This window comes from Delphinapterus leucas, chromosome 10 (assembly GCF_059928025.1).
Source record: "Delphinapterus leucas isolate spDelLeu-1000000601 "Yukka" chromosome 10, BTC_Dleu_Yukka2, whole genome shotgun sequence".
NCBI lineage: Eukaryota > Metazoa > Chordata > Mammalia > Artiodactyla > Monodontidae > Delphinapterus > Delphinapterus leucas.
In genome coordinates this window covers 37,250,194-37,269,513 of record NC_143138.1, presented here as the reverse complement: position 1 = coordinate 37,269,513, position 19,320 = coordinate 37,250,194, and the positions used below count along the sequence as shown (strand labels likewise).

At 50.7% G+C, this 19,320-nt stretch overlaps 1 protein-coding gene across 1 annotated transcript in view; it reads right to left on the bottom strand.

Moving 5' to 3' along the window:
• The window catches only part of MDGA1 (MAM domain containing glycosylphosphatidylinositol anchor 1), a 57,891-nt gene that overhangs the window by 14,504 nt on the left and 24,067 nt on the right, over positions 1-19,320 (bottom strand). Inside the window, exons 2-9 of the mRNA XM_022581802.2 lie at positions 14,346-14,485; positions 10,201-10,375; positions 8,903-9,099; positions 7,999-8,131; positions 7,488-7,757; positions 5,257-5,586; positions 2,091-2,384; positions 968-1,252 (exon numbers count right to left, since the gene is read on the bottom strand). Coding sequence (XP_022437510.1) covers positions 968-1,252; positions 2,091-2,384; positions 5,257-5,586; positions 7,488-7,757; positions 7,999-8,131; positions 8,903-9,099; positions 10,201-10,375; positions 14,346-14,485 — 1,824 coding nt within the window. The remainder of the gene's footprint in view (positions 1-967; positions 1,253-2,090; positions 2,385-5,256; positions 5,587-7,487; positions 7,758-7,998; positions 8,132-8,902; positions 9,100-10,200; positions 10,376-14,345; positions 14,486-19,320) is intronic.

The following is a 19,320-nucleotide window of genomic DNA, read 5'->3' as shown; positions in this document are numbered from 1 at the left end:
TCTCCTCTGGGGTGCTGCTTCTGACAGGGTACCGGCTCTCTCCAAGGGAGGAAGAGAAGGGAGTGGGTCCGGCCTTTCCCCTCCACTCTCACCACGACCTTCCCTCCTTTCTGACCCACCCACGCCCATCTGCAGCCCCAAAATGCCCACCTGAATGACATGAAGAGATGGGGCTGAAAGGGATTTCGGGGCACCGAGGGGCCTGAACCTCTAGAGTGACAGCTCAGGAAATGTGTGCTGGCTGGCCCAGCGCCACCCACGACGTTCCAGGGAAGCTGTTGAGGCCTTCTTCCCTCCTCTAACAGCTCAGACCCCTCACATTGGGCCCGCAGCCAGGAAGAGATTTCCTATCTACAGCCTCTAGGGCCAAGGACGAAGGAGGAGGGGCTTGAGAAGTGACGGCTGAGATGCGGCGGTGCCCAGGGCTTGAGCGGGTCGGTCTAAACCTGACGTGGACAGGGCTGGAGGGAAAGCGATGCCTGCTACTCAAACAGGTGGAAGCAGAGAGCTGGAAGGGGTGGAGCCTATGCCTCACGTAGGCAGGGCGTAAGCCAGGCTTGAATGGGCCTTTAAAGGCAAGGGCCCATACCTGGTGCTCCTGGGGCTAGAGGGGCGAAGTCTAGGCCTGGTGAAGGGAGCGGGCGTGTCAGATGCCAGGAGCCGGGCAAAGCTAAAACATGCGAGGCTTAGGCCAAGTCGAGGCGGGCCTCGAAAGGGGAAGGCCTAGACCTAGAGTGGGCAAGTGGGGGGTTCAGGGCTGTGAGAGAACGTCCCGGTTATACCCGGGAGGCCTGCGTGGGACCTGTACCTAGCATGGGCGGGTCCGGGAAAGGCAGGGCCCTAAACCAGGCGCAGTGAGGCCGCAAAGGGCGGGGCCCCAGGCGGAGCCTGGGCAGGGCTGGGGTTGGGGCGGAGCCTGGCCCCAGGTGGGCGGGGCTGGCTGGGGCGGGGCAGTCGGGACACTCACCCGAAACCTGGAAGAGGCAGGCAGCGGAGCCCACGTCGTTGGAGATGCTGCACTCGTAGCTGCCGCTGCTGTCGCGGGTGACGGCGTCGAGGCGCAGCTCAGAGTGGTCGGGGGCCTCGGCGGCGACGGGGACGGCAGGCGGCAGAGGCAGCAGTTGCCCTTTGAAGCGCCACACAGCCGAGGAGATGCGCTGGGGGCTGCCTCGAAGCAGCGAGCAGCGCAGCAGCACTGGCCGGCCCAGTGCCTGGCGCACGTCCTGGGAGCTGGGCTCCACCTCCGGCGGGACTGGGGGCGGGGGCGGCGGTCAGCGGGGCCTCTCCCCACCGAGTGGGGTCTGAGGAGCGGCCCCATGGGGAGGCGACGTACTCGCCTCTACTCCCGCCACCCCTCCCCCCACCCCCCAGCATCCTGGAAGGGTCTCAGGGCGGATACATACTCACAACATTCAAAATAGCCACACTTATACCTCCCCGACCTGCAGATACCTACTCCTTCCCGGCCAAAACCTCCAGCCGAGCTTCCCAGACTGGGCCTCTATTCATGCCTCAAATGGTCCCCTCACCCTCCGTGTAATGAAAAGCAGCATAACGTCGGGATTTACAGCATGATCTCCGGAGCTAGATAGCTTAGGTTCAAACCCCAGCTCTGCCTCTAACTAGCTGTGAGATCTTAGGTAAGTTACTTAACATCTGTGTGACTCGGTTTCCCTATTTGTAAAAATGGGTGAATAACAGAATCTATACATAGGACTGTGGAGGGCTAGATGAGTTAGGGCATTAAAACACTCAGTGCTTGGCACGTGGTAAGTTAACTCTCGTCATTTTACTATCAGAAGCAGTGTGTTCCCTTGAAGTTTCCTTCCTCCTTCAAACTCCCAGTTTCACTTGGCAAAATCAGTTATTTCTTTGCTCACTGGGTCCCTGGGAATGAAGATGGAGTAGAAGTGCGGCAAGAGTCATGGACCTCCATGTCTTAGAGCACGGGGGTCAAGGAGGGTTTAGGGGTATCAGCAGAGGGGTTTGGTTGGACTAGGGTGGGTGAAGGGGTGAAGAGGGGGCAGGCCTGACTGTAAACCGGGAGGGACAGCTCTGGACGGTAGTCTGGGTGGGGCGGTGGGACTCACACTGCACGTTCAGCTGCACCTGGGCCTCGCGGGGGCGCACGTTGAAGCCATTATAGCGAGCCGTCTGGCAGCGGTAGGTCCCACTCATGTCGCGGCTCACACGCTCCAGCCGCAGCTTCCCGTCCGAGGTCTCGAGGGGCAGCCCCGAGGGCAGCAACGCAGCGTCCTTGTCCACACGGGACCAAAGCACAGGCGGCCGCGGCTTGCCCCGCACCTCGCACTGCAGCTCGGCGGGCGAGCCCTCGCGCACGGTCACCACGGCCTTGCCCTTGGGCACGCTGATGGTGGGAGGCACTGCGGGGCAGGGAAGAGGTAGGAGCGGGGTTAGAGCTTCCCCTCACCGCCCCCCCCATCCCCCGGCCTCTGCTCTGGGGCTCCTGCTTCCCTCCCACTAAGTGCGAGCCTCCTTTCCCATCCCCAATGTTCCACAGATCCTGCAGTATCTTCAAAGCAGAACTCCCCTCCCCAAATCCTCTCCACCTCCTGGGTCTCTACCTCAAGGTCTCCCAACTCAGAAAGAGTGTTGAAGTCGTCCAGGCCAATTCTTTCTATCCCCTTATCCCCAACATTACTAAGTTTGGGGGATTCCACCTTTTATTTATTTGGGGGGTTCCACTTTTTAAATAGTTCTGCTAAATATCTTCCCCCTCAATCCCTTCCTTCCTGCCTACTGGCCCTGCTCTAGTGAAAGCCTCCATCTTCTCTTTCTGGAGTGTTATCACAGGTTGGTAGTCTGTCCCCCAACATCCTTACCCTTTCTTCAAAAGTGAAAGAATATCTGGGCTTTAGCAGGACACACAGCCAGAATAAAGACTGTATTTCCCAGCCTGCCTTATGGCTAGCTCTGGTCACGTGACTAAATCCTGGCCAAGATGGTGTGAGTCTTTAAATGGAGAGGCAGTGCCTCTCTTCCTCCCTGCAGGCTGGAATGCAGACTGATGGCTGCAGCTGGCACTGCCATCGTGGACGAGGGGGCACATGCTAAAGATAACAGAAAAGCAAGACAAGATGGAGCCTGGGGCTCTGAGGATTTGGTGGAGCCGAGCCACTATTCCAGCCTGGACTGCTCACTTTTACTTAAAGAAGAAATACACATCTAGCTCATTTAAAGGCACCGTTATTTAGGTTTTTTTCTGTTATTCACAGCCAAACCTAATCCAACCCGACACATTGCCCAAATTAAGGGTCTTTTAAAGACTTCCATGGGTCCCATCCCATATCACATCAAACAAATTAAATGTCTACATTAAATATAAATCGTAAATAACTCTACAAGGCAAGCTGAAGTCCAGTTATCTAGTTAGCATAATTTATACTCTGTAAACATTTATACATTTATTGGCTTTAACTCTGCAGTTTTCCCTTTGTATTTTGGAGCCAGTTAATTTTAATTTATTTTTCCAATTTTAAACCGTCTCCACAGGTCCTTAAAAAGCTTCTATGTCCTAGGCATCAAGCTGACGAATGAAATGAAGGAAATGGCCCTGTACCCCATTGATTTCCCTGTTTCTAAAACACCCCAGCTCCCAACCCTTCTTTGCCCCCACAAGATAAAGGGCTGTCCCATTTTGAGGCCATACTGCCCTCAGGTTAAAGCTCAAACTCCTTGGCTCTTCTAACAAGGCCCTTGGGCTCTGGCCTCTGTCAACCCCCAGCCTCATCTTCCTTTCCCATCCTGTGTTGCAGCTGTGGGATCCACTTGTAAGGAACATACTTCCTGGACACAGTAAGTCTCATACACCTTGGGGGCTCCCTGTCCCTCCTCTCATGGGCTTGAGCATGGGCAAATGCTCACATGGAAAATGGCTCCCCTAAGAAGCCTTCCCTGATGACCCCGGGCAGCCTGGTACTCCTCTTGTGCCCCCAGATGCTCTGAAGACCCCACCTTTAGCTCCTGAGTCTTATCTAAGGTTTGTCCTTCCTTTTCCTCCACCTTGCCTGACCCTTCTGCAACAGGTCTATCTCTCTGTCTAGGCAGTGAGCTCTGATGATGGGGCTGTGGCATTCGTGTCTGAGTCCCCAGCTCCTCACCCCAGACATGGCTCTGTGATTTGCAAAATGGATTTGTGGAATCTGTGGAGGCCTAGTCCACTCCCAAAGCCCAGCTCAGGTCTGTCTCCTTCTGGAAGCCTTTCCTGACACCTCCAGCTACACCTGGCCTCTCCCTGTTCAGATGTCAGGATGGGAAGAGCTTCCAAGGCCATCTGGTTCAATGTCTCATAGAGGAGAGACTGAGGCCCAGAGAGTTGAAGAGGCTTAGCCAAAGTCAGCCAGCAACTCAGTGCAAGGTACTGGGGGCTGGAGATGAGATTCCAGAGACCTTCTCCAAAGTCACTCCCTCCAAACTCTTGTAATTTTCAAAGTGTAAACCCTTCACGGGTGGCTGAGAGCAGGTTCTGAAGTCTGGTTGCCTGGGTTTGAATCCCAGCTCCACCATTTATTGATGTGTAACCTTAGGTAAGATTCTTAAACTCTCTTAGCCTAAGTTTCCTCATCTCTAAAAACTGAAGATGAACCATCTACCCCATAAAGTAAATCATGAAGGTGAATGAGATAAATATAAAATCATCAGAACACATAGTAAACACTCAGTAAATGTCGGCCATTATTTCATTATCGTTATTTATTATTATTGGAATAAAGACCCAAATCCTCTGCAAAATCTGGCCCCTACCTACCTCTCCACTCTCATCTCACTCTATTCTCTCAGCCACACTCTCCTTTCAGTGCGCCAAATGCTTCATGTACTTTCCTGCCTCGGTGCCTTTGCATATGCTGATTCCTTGGCCTGCTTTTCTCTTCCACCCTCCCTTTGCTCTCCTTTGCCTACTAAAATCCTGCCCCTCCCTCAGATCTCAGATCAAACCTGCTATCTTAGGAAACTCCTGACTCTCATGCATCACAGTTTGCAGTGATACATTTATTTGTGGGATGATCTGAAAAACATTTGCTACTAAGTTCAGTGTGGCCTGTTTTGCCCACCACTTTACTCCAGTGCGTAGCATAATACCTGGCATATAACAGGTGTTTAATAAATGCATATGGCATGAACAAATGGTATCCTCCTCACTGTGGCCTCCCTTTCCCAAGCTGCTGCCCCCACCTCCCCTCTGTGGGTCTCTCCAGCCCCCTCATACCTCCCTGTTGCCCCCCTCCAGCTGCCCACCTGTCTCAGAGGAGATGTTGACCTCGACGCTCAGGTCGGGCACAGGTGCTCCCGGGAAGGAAGCCACACACAGATAGGTGCCATAGTCGCTGAAGTGTAGGTCAATGAGCTCTAGGCTGCTGGTGACAGCGGGCAACTCAGGGTCATTGCGAGTCACCAGCAGCCTCTTGGACATGCGTGCTGGCTTGCCATTCTTGAACCACTGGTAGGTCACCTTCTCCTGGGGCACTGCATCCACATGGCATGACAGCTTCAGGTCCTGGCCCAGCTGTATGTTCTCGCTCTCTTTGATCACATCTGGGGTGATCTGGAATGTGGCATTCTTCATGGCTATGGGTGGATGGGGAGGGAAAGGTGGCTGGAGCTGGCCCAAAGCCAGGGTTCCCTGTCTCACCACCCCCATCCAGGTGCAGCTTCTACCCTCCAACTGGCCTTCCTGGAGTTTGGGGGCTACGATCCCACTCCCAGGAGAAACCATCACTTTCTCTGCTTGGAAATCGTTCTCCTCTCTCAGACGTGTTTCCAAAAGTTAAAAAAAAAAAGCTCGCTGTAGAAAAGTGGGTTTAGTAATCAATGCAGCCACTGTTGACCAAACATACACTATGAGAGGCCCTGTTCTAAGCACTGTATGTGGGTTTCCTCGTTTAGCCCATCCCACAATCTTTGAGGGAGGCATTTTATTTTCCCTATTTTACAAAGGAGGGAAATGAGGCTCAGACAGTTTAATTCACTTGCTCAAAGAAGTATTGGTAAATAGCCAATCTTGAATTCATACTCAGAGCCTGTGCTCCTAACTACTATGCTGCTTTATTTTTATTGTTGTTTTAAACCCAGAATATACAAAATACAAATTTTGGAAAGAGGCACCAGAATGTAACACTGGTTCTATCTAGAGAATGGGACTGAGGGAAATTAAGGGGAAATTTTTAACTTGCCCTTTTGTGCTGTTTAGCTCTTTGCAACAAGTTTGTGTCATTAAAAAAAAAAAAAAAGACCAATACAATCATTTTACATGCAATTACATAAAAATACAGAGTTTAGAAAGAAAATGGTCTGACCTCCTTTAAAAATCTAAAAATTGTTTTATGTATGCCAAGAATTAGACAGAATTCTTAATATTAGGTGCTCATTGGAAAGGACTCTGCTACAACAGCCATAAATCAGGACTGGGCTGAGTGAAGCAGGCTGTATGTCACCCCGAGAGGTGACCACAAGTATTTGATGAAAATGGCAATCTTATCAACCCAGGTTTTAAAGGGCATATGGATCAGGTGGGGAAGAACAATCTTCTGATGGGAAAAGTACCATCAAAGGAAACAGTAGTCATTAGATAACCACAGTTTGACCATTATCTTTCTCACTACTTAATCATAATTAAGTAAAAAGTCATAGAGAGCTAGCTTCTCTTGGTGAGGAGAGTCAGGGAGAGACTGGTCAGTGACAGATGAACAGAGAAGAGTGTCCATCAGAAGATGCTCAATTGAATTTGACAGAAGCTGTATCTTACTTTCAAGTGCTAAAAAGCTGGAAACAAGCCTGGATCTTTAAAAAAAAATTTTTTTAATAAATTTTTAAACAACCACCTAAAGCTGCACAAGCAGAAGAATTTAAAGTTTCCTCCTTAAAGCAGAGCAGTAAAATCAAGATCTTATCGAGCAGCTAATGATAATTACTGAGGCTGAAATTTAGTTAGGAAAGTATTTGCACTTCTTTATATTGTGCTCCAAGTTTTAATCATTTTTACATTTAGTAATTATCTTTATACTCACTGAAATGCTTTGCTAATAAAGATTTACATATGAGGTATGTGGAAATGTGTGTTATTTTCACTTTAATTCTATTAATCACGTAGAAACCATTGTACAGGGAGAAAGTCAGGAACTTTCTCTTAGAGTCTGGAATGTCCACATTTAGCTTTTTGCAGCCTCAGTTTCCCAGTCTAAAAAAATCTAGGTAATCAACACCAGCCCTTCCTACTTCTTGGGTTGTTGAGGTTATATTTGAAAATGTATTGATTGTAAACTGTAAATAAAACTTTATGCAAATTTTAGTCCTGCCATCTGCTGGCAGACACCTGAATTGCAGGGAAATCAAAGTGCCTGGAACCTGCCTTCTCAGCCTACCTCCCCTACCAAGGAGAAGCAGACAGGCCCCTTTCCCATTTCAGTTCCCAAGGTACAGGGACCCTGTCTGCTTCCCAAGTTTCCTTCCACCCCTCCAGAGCCACGTACATCGCACCAGGAGGTTGACAGTCTTCTTGGCAGGGTTGCCCACATTGTTGGTGGCTGTGCAGTTGTAGTAGCCAGAGTCTTGGGCCTGCACTGAAGGGATGCTGAGGGTGCCACCCTGGGCCAGGGCACCCAGGGGCAGTGGACCTGGTCCATGGGACCACTGCAGCTGGGGCAGAGGATCACCGCCTGTCAGCAGACACTGTACCGTCACATTCTCCCCAGGGTTCACCACCAGAGTTTCGTTCACAGACAGCTTCAGGGCTGGTGGTGCTAGGAGGACAAGAATGGGGTCTTAGGGGACCATGAGGCAGGGCCAGATGTGGGGGAGGAGAATCAGGGAGGGAATGGGGGCCGGGGAAGGCCTGCAGGGGGAGAAGGGAAGGAGCAGGCAGGAAGGAGGAGGGGAAACACTCGTGGTGATGTGCTTGGAGTCTTGCATGAGATGGGCACCACCTCCTGGTTGAGGACTCAGCCCAGGTGGGAAAGGGGATGGGCGGGGAAGTGCCTGTACCCGTGGTGTTGGTGAGCCAGAAGGTGACGGCCTTGTCCGGGATGCCACACACGTTGCGTACAGACACCTGGCAGGTGTAGCTGGCATAGTCCTGGGGCCGCAGGTTCTTCAGCTTCAGGACCTTGGTCTCCCCCTGGGCAGTGACCACTGGGGTGAGGGGCCTGCTTGGGTCTCACACACATTCACCAAGCACCAGAGGCTAAAGCAAATTCCTATTCAGGACTGAGCCTGGGGTGGATGGCACACTCCCCATACCCTGGGCTTCCATGGGTCTGAGGGTGTCCTGGTACACACTGGTCAGGACCAGGCCTCAGTTTCCCCATTCTAGGAAATGGAAGGGTAACGAGGGAATCCTGCTCTGTCTTACAACCCATACAAATATAGGGCTGGCCCTACAGGCCATGGCTACATGTGGAGTTCTGACAGCCACCTAGGAAAGCTGCCTCTGAAAACTCTCTTGCAGGATCAGGATGGCTTCATCACCATCTCCTAGGACTGCAGGAGAGCCATGGGAAGTGACTCATCTTTCTACCCCAACTCCTGCTGTTCCTGCCCGCCGTTCCAAAGACCCTGACAGCCAGCAACAGGCAGGGATGACTTGTCTGCCTCAGGAGGTGCCTCTCCTAACTGGCAAATTTCTTAGAGGACATGTCGCCTTGAGGACTCTCCTGTCCTCACCACTGCTTCCTGACCTTTCTGTCTCAATTCTGTCTGCCCCAGGTGGTCTGAAGCCCAATCAGAATGCTTGCTTCTGATGTCAGAAGAAACTTGTTGGAGTCAGGGCAGTCCCTGGAACTCCAGATGGTGAGGCTTCAGCCCCCCTGGCCCCCTCCCTTGTGGGGTGCAGGAGGAAGAATGTGGGGTGAGCCATGAGGAGACCAAGCCAGCTGCCGCCCATCCTGACCTGGGTGTAGAGGGGCTCATAGATGTCGACCCCATTGTCCTGGCTGTGAGACAAGGTGTCCAAGCCCCGCTTCCAGATGAAGCGGGCAGGTGGGTTGGAGTTCACCGTACAGCGCAGGAACACCGTCTTCTCCTGGTAGAAGTTGCCTCGAACATCGCTCACTGTCTGGTGTACTGTCAGCACTGGCTCGTCCAGGTCTGCAAGGGCACAGCCCCAGTGGAGTCAGATGCGTGACCCCCTAGGTGGAGGGCTTGGGCCCCTGGCAGCTCTCAGGGAAAGTTAAGCTACCCTCATGGGATGCTTCCAGAGAGCAAGATGCTCTCCCAGCCCTGCAGGCTTGAGCAACCTGTCAGAGGCAGGGGACTGGATATGTTGGCTTCTCAGCAGTCCCTCCCCAGGGACCTGCATTGGCTGGGGGGTGGGGAGGGCGGGGGGATGTGTGTGTCTATCTTCACCCTCCTACCATAGGATGGAGGAAGCAGCTGCACACTGGAAATCAGGCCATGCCTGCCAGACACTTCCAGCTGCAATAACTTGAGAAACGACCCTCAGCCCCAGGGTTTGTCAGGCCCCTGGGTGGCTGAAGGGGGACAGAAGAGAGGGCCTGGGGTTCCACCACTCTATCAGGTCCCACTTGGGGCAGGGGGGTGTATTTAATGGATAGGTTCATTGTAGATATTAAGATGGTGGCAGACAGACCTTTGGGCCTGGCCCCACAGCTTCTGGGTACCTAGGTCAGCCTGGATGGCACAGAGGCGGATGGCAAGAAGGGAGATAGCCTCTGAGTGGTCAAGGGAATATCCGTGGATGGCAGGCAGGGACTGAGGGCTTCCCATTCAACCTGTAGCAAGGACTGAGGGGTGCCTGGTCCTGCAGGTGTTGGGATAGGGAAGTTTCAGAGCTTCCCTGGGACAAAAGCAGAGACGTGAGGTACTGTGGGAAGGACACTGGACCATAATGAGAAGAGACCTATGCAGTGAGCAAGTCACAAGCCTTTGGTCTCAGCTTCTTCATCTGTAGAATGGGTATAATCCAACCTGTCCTGCCCTCCCTGACCACTTTGCAGGGATGCTGCAAGGTTCATATGGGATTAAAGACAGAGATGGGTGAATGGTATAAGGTAGTGCACGTCAAAGGAACATCAGGGATGCCCTTCTCTATCCTGGAAAAGAGAAAGTCTCTACAGTTGTTCTACACGGAGGTGCCACTTCTCTACCCTTCTCCCCACTCCTCCTTCCCAGCCTGAGCCCCCAGAAGCAGGCCCCTGGCCCGGGTACTAAGAGGCAGACCCGACTCACACTGCACATCCACCCGGATGGACTTGATGGCAGGCACGCCCACGCCGTTCTCAGCCTTGCAATAGTAGCGGCCGCCCTGCGTGCGCGCGATGCGCTCGATGCGCAGTGTCTCATTGAACACCGATGTTTCCTGGAACTTGTCCGACGCGCTGCCCGCGGTCTTGGTCCAACGCACCTGGGCCAGCCAGGCAGGGCAGAGTCAGACCGCACGGAGGGGGAGGGGGAAGGGGAGGGGGAAGGGGAGGGGGAAGGGGAGGGGGAAGGGGAGGGGGAAGGGGAGGGGGGTCCCCGCCCACCCCCATACTTTTCCACGAGCGCACATAAGGCATACACAGGCCTGCAAAACTAACCCAAACAACCTCATGGGAATGCATGCTGGAGGTAGGACCTCTCAGTGAAGAGCCTGGGGAATCTGGGGTCAGGTGGAAGAGGCTTTTAAAAAGGCAGTATGTGCAGTTGTTAGCATCATGGATTTGCGGGCAAGTTACCCAACCTCTCCTGCCTTCCTTTCCGCATGTGTAAAATGGAAATATTACTCCCTTCCTAGGCTTACTGAGAAGACTAAATGAGTATATAATTCATTCCTGGAAAAGTAAGAATTTGATTAAATTTTTGTTATTCCACTTATTAGCTTAGTGGCCTTGGGTAGGTTACTCATCTCCTAGCTTCAGATTTCTCATCTGTGAAAGAGGTCTATGTGATAGCCAGCCTCCACCATGGCCCCCCGTGGTCCCCACCTCCTGGTATTCACACTTTTCTGTACTTTCCTCCCATTTTGTACCAGGGCTGGTCTGTGTGACCAATAGAATTTGGCAGGAGTGACGGTGTGTCACTGCTGTTCTCATCTCCTCACCACCCTCAACTCTACCCTCATGGACCCAGGGGTTACAAAACTTGGGGAAGGCTACATGCAGTTTCAGGACATTCAGACGTAGATCAGAGGGTGCTCTGGAAAAAGAACAAGACCATGAAAATGTTTTTGCTTTTTGTACTTGACATTTTGCAGTTTTACCATGATTTATCTAGATGGGGTGTGTTTACAAATGCTTAGGACTTGGTTTATCCATCTGAGAGTTCATACCATTCTTCAATTCTACAAAATTCTCAGGCTTTATCTCTTTAAATGTTGCCTCTTCTAAGTTTTCTCTAGTCCTTGTAGAATGCCTAAATTTGTTACAGCTTCTCATTCTATCCTCCGTGTCTCCCAACTTCCTTTTCACATTTTCCATCCCTTTGTCCTCTCCAGACTGCATTGTAGCTGATTTCCTTGGATCTATTATCCAGTTCACCAGTTTCTTCTTTAGCTACTTCTATGGTATTGAGGCCAAATTTTTCTAAAGACTATTATTTTTTATTTCTAGGATTTCTATTTGCTTTTTTCCATATCTTAACTGATCAGGTTTTATAATCTCCCGTCTTATAGATTCTATTCCTTCCATTGTCTCTTTAAACATTTTAAACACATTTATTTTAAAGATCCTTTCATATTGCTCTATCATCTCTGTTTTCTCAGATGTGAATTGTTCAATTATTTGGGTCTATGGACTGGCTCTCCTGGCACTGTATTTTTAGATATGCTTTAAAATTTCACCCCATGGGCTTGTATTCAGTAGGAATTATCTTCCTCAGAACTCCCACTTGGGCACTGACAGGCCTGTCTGTGGTGTAGCTTTATGGTTGCCTATGCCCAAGATATATGCATTCACAGGTTTCAACCAGTTTGGGTATTTTTCGGCCATGCCCCGCGGCATGTGGGATCTTAGTTCCCTGACCAGGGATCGAACCCATACCCGCTGCATTGAAGCACAGAGTCTTAACCACTGGACCGTCAGGGAAGTCCCAGTTTTTATATTAGTTTCTCAGCTTAAGGTCTCCTCACCACTTGGATAGTGCAAGACACAGACTGGATTAGGGTTATTCCCTCATAGGTGACTCTGTTTGCACCCACACCCTGAAGCAGAAAGTCTGCTCCCTGCTGTGACTCTGGGCTATGGGGCAGAGATCTTCTGGTCCCCATTCATAGGTGGTATCGCTCTTATCAAGCTTCCAGCTTTAGGTAAGAAGTCCAGTTCTAGCTCCAGTCATAGATGGGCCTGTGGCCTCAGCGCTTACCCCCCATGTGTGTATTAATACAACTACCCCTGAGGTGAGTATGCAGTTAAGTCCCTCAAAGTACCAGTTTCTTCAGCTTTTGCTCACTACCATCGCTATAGATTTCTTCTTCATTTTAACCATAGAGAGTCCCTCTCTCTTGCTACTTGTTTGGAGTAGGGAATTCCATGCCCACTCATTCTTCCATCTGACAACAAACTGGGCTATGAGATGATACTTGCTCCACCCCTAGACTGGATGCTCCATGACAACAGGAACTGCAGCTGTATCCTCAGGACCCATCACAGTACTTGGCACATAGCAGGTGCTCAATAAATATTTATTGTAATGAAATGAGCAAAAGGCACTAGAAGGCATTTCAGGACAGGTAAAGAGCAGTGGCTAAAGCAAGAATGAACAGGGTGTATTTGGACAGGTTCACTGAAGACGGGGTGTGAGGAGGATGGCCGTGGGAGATCAGACAGGACAGGCAGGTGGGGGCTGGATTGTGGGGGGGGGGTCTTTAGTTCCACCCCTATGAGCCTGAACTGGGTCTGGTAGGTAATGTGGAGTCATCGAAGGTTTCTGAGCAGGGGAGTGATATAATGTAGCAGGTCTAAGGATGATGATTCTGGGAGCAGGGTGCAGGAATGGATTGGAGGGGGAGATGTAGGAGAATGGGAGGCCAGTTAGAGTCTACTGCAGTGGTCCAAGGGACAAGAATAAAGGTCTGACCTCAAGGGGTAATGAGGAATAGAAGGAGACCCATGCAAGAGACGTAAAAAGGAAGGCCTCAGAGCCTGGCTAGGTGTGGGGAATGATATGCGGCTGAGTCAAATATGAGCCCAAGGGTTTGAGCCTAGGTAGCAGGAAGAATAATGAAACTACAAATGGAAATAGAAAATGGGTGCATGGACTCACAGCCACAGCCACAAATGACGCCTACATGTGATGCACAAGGGGACACACACAGATGGCCAGTGCAGCCTGAGGGAGAGGTGGCCCAGCTGCCTCCCTGGCTTTAGGGAGCATCATGCCTAAAGTCACACCTATGCAAACACCAACCTGAAGACTGGCAGCATTGTTTACACTTCCAAAAAACAACCGTTAAGAAGGAGGAAGCAGTGATGACAGTTTCAGTTTGAAAAAGTCTTTAGGAGTTTTCTTGTCCATCTGCTTGTCTCAAGACCAAACCTACTAAAGCTGTCCCTGTTCCCAAAGTTGTCCCCCCAAAAAAGGATTTTGCAATCACTGCGCTTCCTAGGATCCAATCAAAACCTTTTCTGTTGCTTTTAAAGGTCACCGCAGCTCGCCAGCAAATTTTACCCATCCCTCCAGCCCACCCTCCTGCCTCCACCTGTCAGCTCTCAGTGATAACCAGCCAATACTTCCTGCCTGAACCAAACACTTAGTCTGGGACAAAATTCACCCAGATTTTCCAGATACGCATCTTCTGTTACTTTCTAATAGCTTTGAGTCTCTTAATGTCAAAAGTGTGGGGCTTGCCTACTGGAAGCCTCCTGAAGTAGGAGGAAGTGTACCAAGTTACAGAGAATGCTGGTTCTGGATTTGAATTCTGCTCCCACCCTCACAAGAGCTGGGGACCTTGGGAGTTTACCCAACCTCTCTGAACCTCGATTTCCTCAGCTTAAAATGGAGGCCCTGATGCCTTCCTCACAGCACGGTTGCGAGGCTCCAAAGAGAAAACACTGGAGAAAGTAACGAGCATAGTGCTTGGCGCGTGGTCTGCCTTCAAACAGTGGTTGAAGGTATATATCTGATAGAGCGTCTGCTCAACAGATACAGGGATTGGAGCGGAACTGAACAACTGACATTCAGTTTTTGCCCTCAGTCATCAATATTTCCAGGTGAGTAAGCCCACAGCCTCTAGCCCTTCCCCACAGGGTTTATTTTCCAGCTATTTCCCCAGCCCCAGGCTCCTGTCTTCTGTTGACTTGCTGCTGTCTGTCTCTAGTCACAGCTCCCACTGCCTCTTCTGATCCCAGAGCGGGGTGGGTCAGGAGGGGCCTGCTCAAGCCAGGCCAGGGGCTTACCTGGGGCCGAGGGTGCCCGGTGACAAGGCACTGCAGCACCAAGGTGTCCCCCTCCCGGATGGTGTAGACGCGCTCACTGATGTTGTCCTCTTTCACCACACACGCCTGGCCCGCGTGCACGATCTGAGCCTGGGCTGGAGCTGGCGGGAGATGGGGAGGTTTAGACAGGAGGCACCAAGGCCAGAGGGGGTCTAAGGCTCCCTCCTGAGTGTGTCAGGGGGAGGGGTCAGCCCAGACTTCTCCATGACATCCCTCAGAGGCCTGATCCCATCGAGCTCAGGAAAGAATGCTCCTAGGACCCCGGGCCAGAGCAGAAGGGCCAGGGACTCAGGACAGGGGCAATTCCTCCCCATCCCACGGCCCTTGCAAGAGATCTGTGCTCTTCAATGAGCTGAGGACTGTGAGGGGGCTTTGTAATCTGTACAGAGTGGTTATCACCCAGTGAGCATCATGTCTTAGCAGCCCCCTGTCGTGCAGGCTGCTGGTGCTCTGCCCAGCTCCCTGTATCTGGCAGGTGCCTCCATTCCCAGCTGCTGTGTTAGCTGCTAGGCAGGCAGAGCTCACCTGCCCCAGGGAATTGCCCTCAACCAGTGGGAGCTGCCTGGACCAGACATGCCTATAGGAGGTCATCCCTTCCCCAATACATACACACCCCAATGACTGGTGGACATGATGCAAAAGCCCAGCCACCTTGCCTCAAGCTGGGGTGACCGCGGTTCTGTTCATGTTCCAGAGGCCCCCTACCCCCACCCCAGGGAACAGGCTGAGACTAAGTCGACTAAACCACACTTTCACCTGGCTGTTTCCCTTGTCCCCTTTCAGTTGGTCCTTAGAGCACTTTCTCAGCAAATCACTTGCCTGAACTCACTGCCACCAACCATCCAAGGCTCAACCTTCAGCGAACCTAACTAAGATAGCCCCCAGCCCCGGGGACTGCACGTTCCCCTCACCCAAATGCCTGTTACTTTTCCCTCATTGCTCTCTGAACCTATGCCAGCCTCCTCTCCAAGTGAGAGAAGTTCTCACCGGGGGCCTGGGAGCTCTCACAAGACTTTGGATCCTCCCTAACCTCTCTCACAGTGGCCAGGGCTGGGATCTGACCAGGGCTGGGGGACCAGAGCTGCGATATGGCTGGGGCACCCAAAGGGAAAATGATTGAACCAGAAAAGTTCATGGCCCTCCTTCAGTGTCTTAGCCCCACTGTCCTGAAGGCAAACCAGCCCCCAGCCCACCAGTACTTGGGCTCTGGGAAGGAGGGCAAGGCCCCCAATTTCAAACCTGTCTGCTCACATATGAGGGTGGAGGGAGTGGAGGCAGGAGAGCTAATCCAGGGCACGAGGGACACAAGGGGGTGAAAACTCAGTCCTTGCCCTAAAGAGGTGCAGGGAGGTGAGATAAAACCTGTTCATAAAATGTGTAATTTCCTCTAGGAAGCATTCCATGATTGACCTACATCCTCCCTCCTTCTGTATCCATCACTTTTCCAGTGCAACAGCAAAGCATCAATCTGCGTGTCTACCAAATTCAGCATTCTTATCTTTCTGCCTACCAGACCATGAGCTTCACACCTTGGTATCCCCAGCGCAAAGCCTTGAATATAGCAGGTACTCAGTGAACACTGAATGAATGAATTTATAGGAATATGCCATGGTGAAGTTGCTAAGCATTGTTAAGAAAGGTAAAGAGGAGGTGAGAGGAGAGAGACGTCACTGTCTGCTGGAGAAAGAATCACAGAAGGCTCTATGGAAGAGGCAGCTTTTGAACCAGCCCTCAGAAAACAGGGGGGCTTCCTGCAGGTTGATAGGGCAGTCTTATATTCCATATTACCCGGGGTAAAACATTAGTGATTTTTAGACCTTCATTTTCTCATCTCTAAGATGGAGAGAATGCTACCAACCCTGAGAACTCACAAGGGTGGATGTGATCATCACACAGGATAAGTGAGAAGTGCTGAGTAGAACTCTGATGTGTTCTACTGTTGCCACAAATAGCACCTTAACAGAGTCTCTCCAACCAACACTGATGGGACAGTCATGAACTCATTACAGAGGTGGGTCCACAGAGGCAGCCCGGCCACACATCAAGAAGTTTGTGGGGCAGCCATCTGGGGGTGATGTAGGCTGTGTTTAACCATGAGAGTCTCTGCAAACAGCAGCGAGTTCTGCAAACAGTGGCAGCTGCTACCAACCCAGAGTCTGAGTGTCCAGTCTGGCTGCCATGGAGGAATGAACCTAGGCTAGCTGTCAGGAGACAAGCTGTGTGACCTTGGGCAAGTCAAACCTCATGGGCCTCAGTTTCCCCACCTATAGGAGGGGAGTGTATTAGATGACTTCCGAGGTCTTTTTTCAACTCCTACTTTCTATGAATTTTATAAACAGCACGTGGGCCCTGTATAAGATGCACCCTGGAATCTAGGGAATGGGTCTGAACTATCAACCCCTGCAATGAAAATGCTTTGGAAAAGGTAGCCATCTGTGGCCAAGGTCCTCAGGAAACAACCCACCAATGTGTGATGTGTGTGCCAGTTGTTGATAAGCCCAGAAGGCTGCATGGATGTCTGCAAGAGGCCTGGGGTGCCTCTCAACAAGGAAGACATTGATTTAACAGGCTCCAATGGAAGATAAGCTGTAATCTTGGACACTGTGGCTTGCCCGTAGCCAGGCAGTGTTGTAACGATAGACACTTTGGTGACTGATAAGGAATACTGAAAAAGAGCTGGAGAGCTGAACTTTCTCAGGGCCTGGCCAGCCCAAGCCAGAAAAGATGGGGCCTGGCCAGCAGACACCAGGCCTCTGGCCCCCTGACAGGTACTCTTCCTCATTGGACATTGGGCTATGAGCTGGCATCATGGGTGATGACATCATTCAGGTTATCTAACGCCCTTTAATGACATTAACTCCTAAGACTATCCAACTCTAAAATAGTAGAACCACCTTGGAAGAGATTTTGGCAGCACCTACTCAGGCTAAACAAGTGTACACCCCATGATGCAGGGATTCCACTCCTGGGTATGTACCCAATAGAAATTAGTGCTATGACAACCAAACAATAGGTCCGAAAATATTCATAGCAGCTTTATTCATTATAGCTAAAAACAAGAAAGAACCCACATGTCCATCAAGAGCAGCAAGGATGAATAAATTCTGGCATATTCATACAATGGAATATTACACAGAAGTGAAAAAAAGAGCTACAGATAGACACAACAACCCTGTTGAATCTCACAGCACAATTTGAGGGAAAGAGCTCAGACATAAAAGAGGAAATAGTGTATGATTTCATACATTTGAAATTCGAGACTGGAAAAACCAACCTTATAGTAACAGAGATCTAAACAGTGGTTGCCCTTGGGTGGAGGTGGGCGATTATTTACTGGGAAGGGCACAAGAGAAGTTTCTGGGGAGGAGGTGGGATCCCATCTAGTGAGATGGGAATGTTCATAGTCTTAATCTGAGCGGCTGTTACACGGGTGGATGTACATGTAAAAATGCATCAAGGTATTTGCTTAAGATTTTACTATATCACTTTACACTTCAATTAGATAAAAAAAAAAAGAGCATCCACCCCACCCCCCCTTTGATGACACTGTCTGTTGATGTCATCCAGCTTCCTCAGTTGACACTAACCATTACAATTACCCACTCCCTTTACTCTGAGTCCTACTTGATGAGCCACTTCCCATGGCTGACTTCTTCCCGGTTCAGATTTGCCTTCTGGTGCAAGTGCTGCCTAATTGCAAAGCACTCAGACCCCCTTGGCATAGACATTCCAATTTGCCCATCACCCCCACTGAGTTTCGTTAACATGAGTCAGCCTCCCCCACTCTGCTCACCCCTGGAATGGCTGGAACTGCTCTCTGACCCTAAACCAACGGAGATCCCACCAAGTTACAGACCCCCAAAGGGGTTCTGTCCCACTGAGCCTCAGCCTCTCACTCTACACACCCCAGGAAGTCACTACCAGCGGCAACATTTTCTGATTCTAAAGGCAACCAGGCCAGGGCCTGAGTCAAGAGGCACCATGACATAATCCCTTCATTCAGTCTATCAAACAACAAAAGCAGGCCGCTGCACTGGATGCTAGAGAGACTGTCATGAAAAGCAAACAAAGACCAGCTCTGAAAGAGCATTGTTGGGGAGATGGATGGCAAACAAGGAAACAGAAATGAACGGATGGTTTCAGAGTGTGTTAAGTGCTAAGATGACCCTAAAGCAGGGCGTCGTGAAAAAAGGAACAGTGGGCGGAGAAGGGATCTGCTGGAGAGAGGTGGAAAGAGCAGACAATCTGGGACTAATTTCTGGCTCTGCTACCCACTAGCTGGGTGACATTGGGCAAGTTACTTAACCTCTCTGAGCCTCAGCCTCTTCATTTGTAAAATGGGAACAATAATGCCTTCTCCCAGGGCTAGTGTGAGGGTTGAATACAATATATGTAAAACATCTGGCCAAACAGTATGTGTTCTGTCAATAAATGACAGCTCCTGAGATGATTAAATAGGAGCAAGATGTGGGGACAGATGACCACCCTCTGTGGCCCCCTCTATATCTCAGGGGTGGAGCCGCTCAAAGCAGACACTAAACCATTAGGGGTGTTTCATGAACATGTTCAGAGTTCATGTTGAGGACTGTGCAGGGAGTCGGAAAACCAGAGGGGAGGGATGGAATGGAGCCCTTTCTGAGCATCCCTCTTACACACTTAACTTTCAGCAAGTTACCTTGTGACTTTTAGCAAGTTATTTAAGCCGTAGTTTTCTCATTTGTAAAATGGGGTTGTGGAGAGGAATAAATAAGTCAACTCAGGTAAAGTGTTTAAAACTGTCTGGTACACAGTAAGCCATCAAGCATGTCAGCCAGCATTGTTATTCCGTAAGTGACCCTGCACTCCTCTTAAAACCCCACCTCCCCAGGGGACTGCAAGGCCTTCGCATGAAAGGACGACGTCTTATCTGCCACAGATGGTGAGGCCTGATACATTC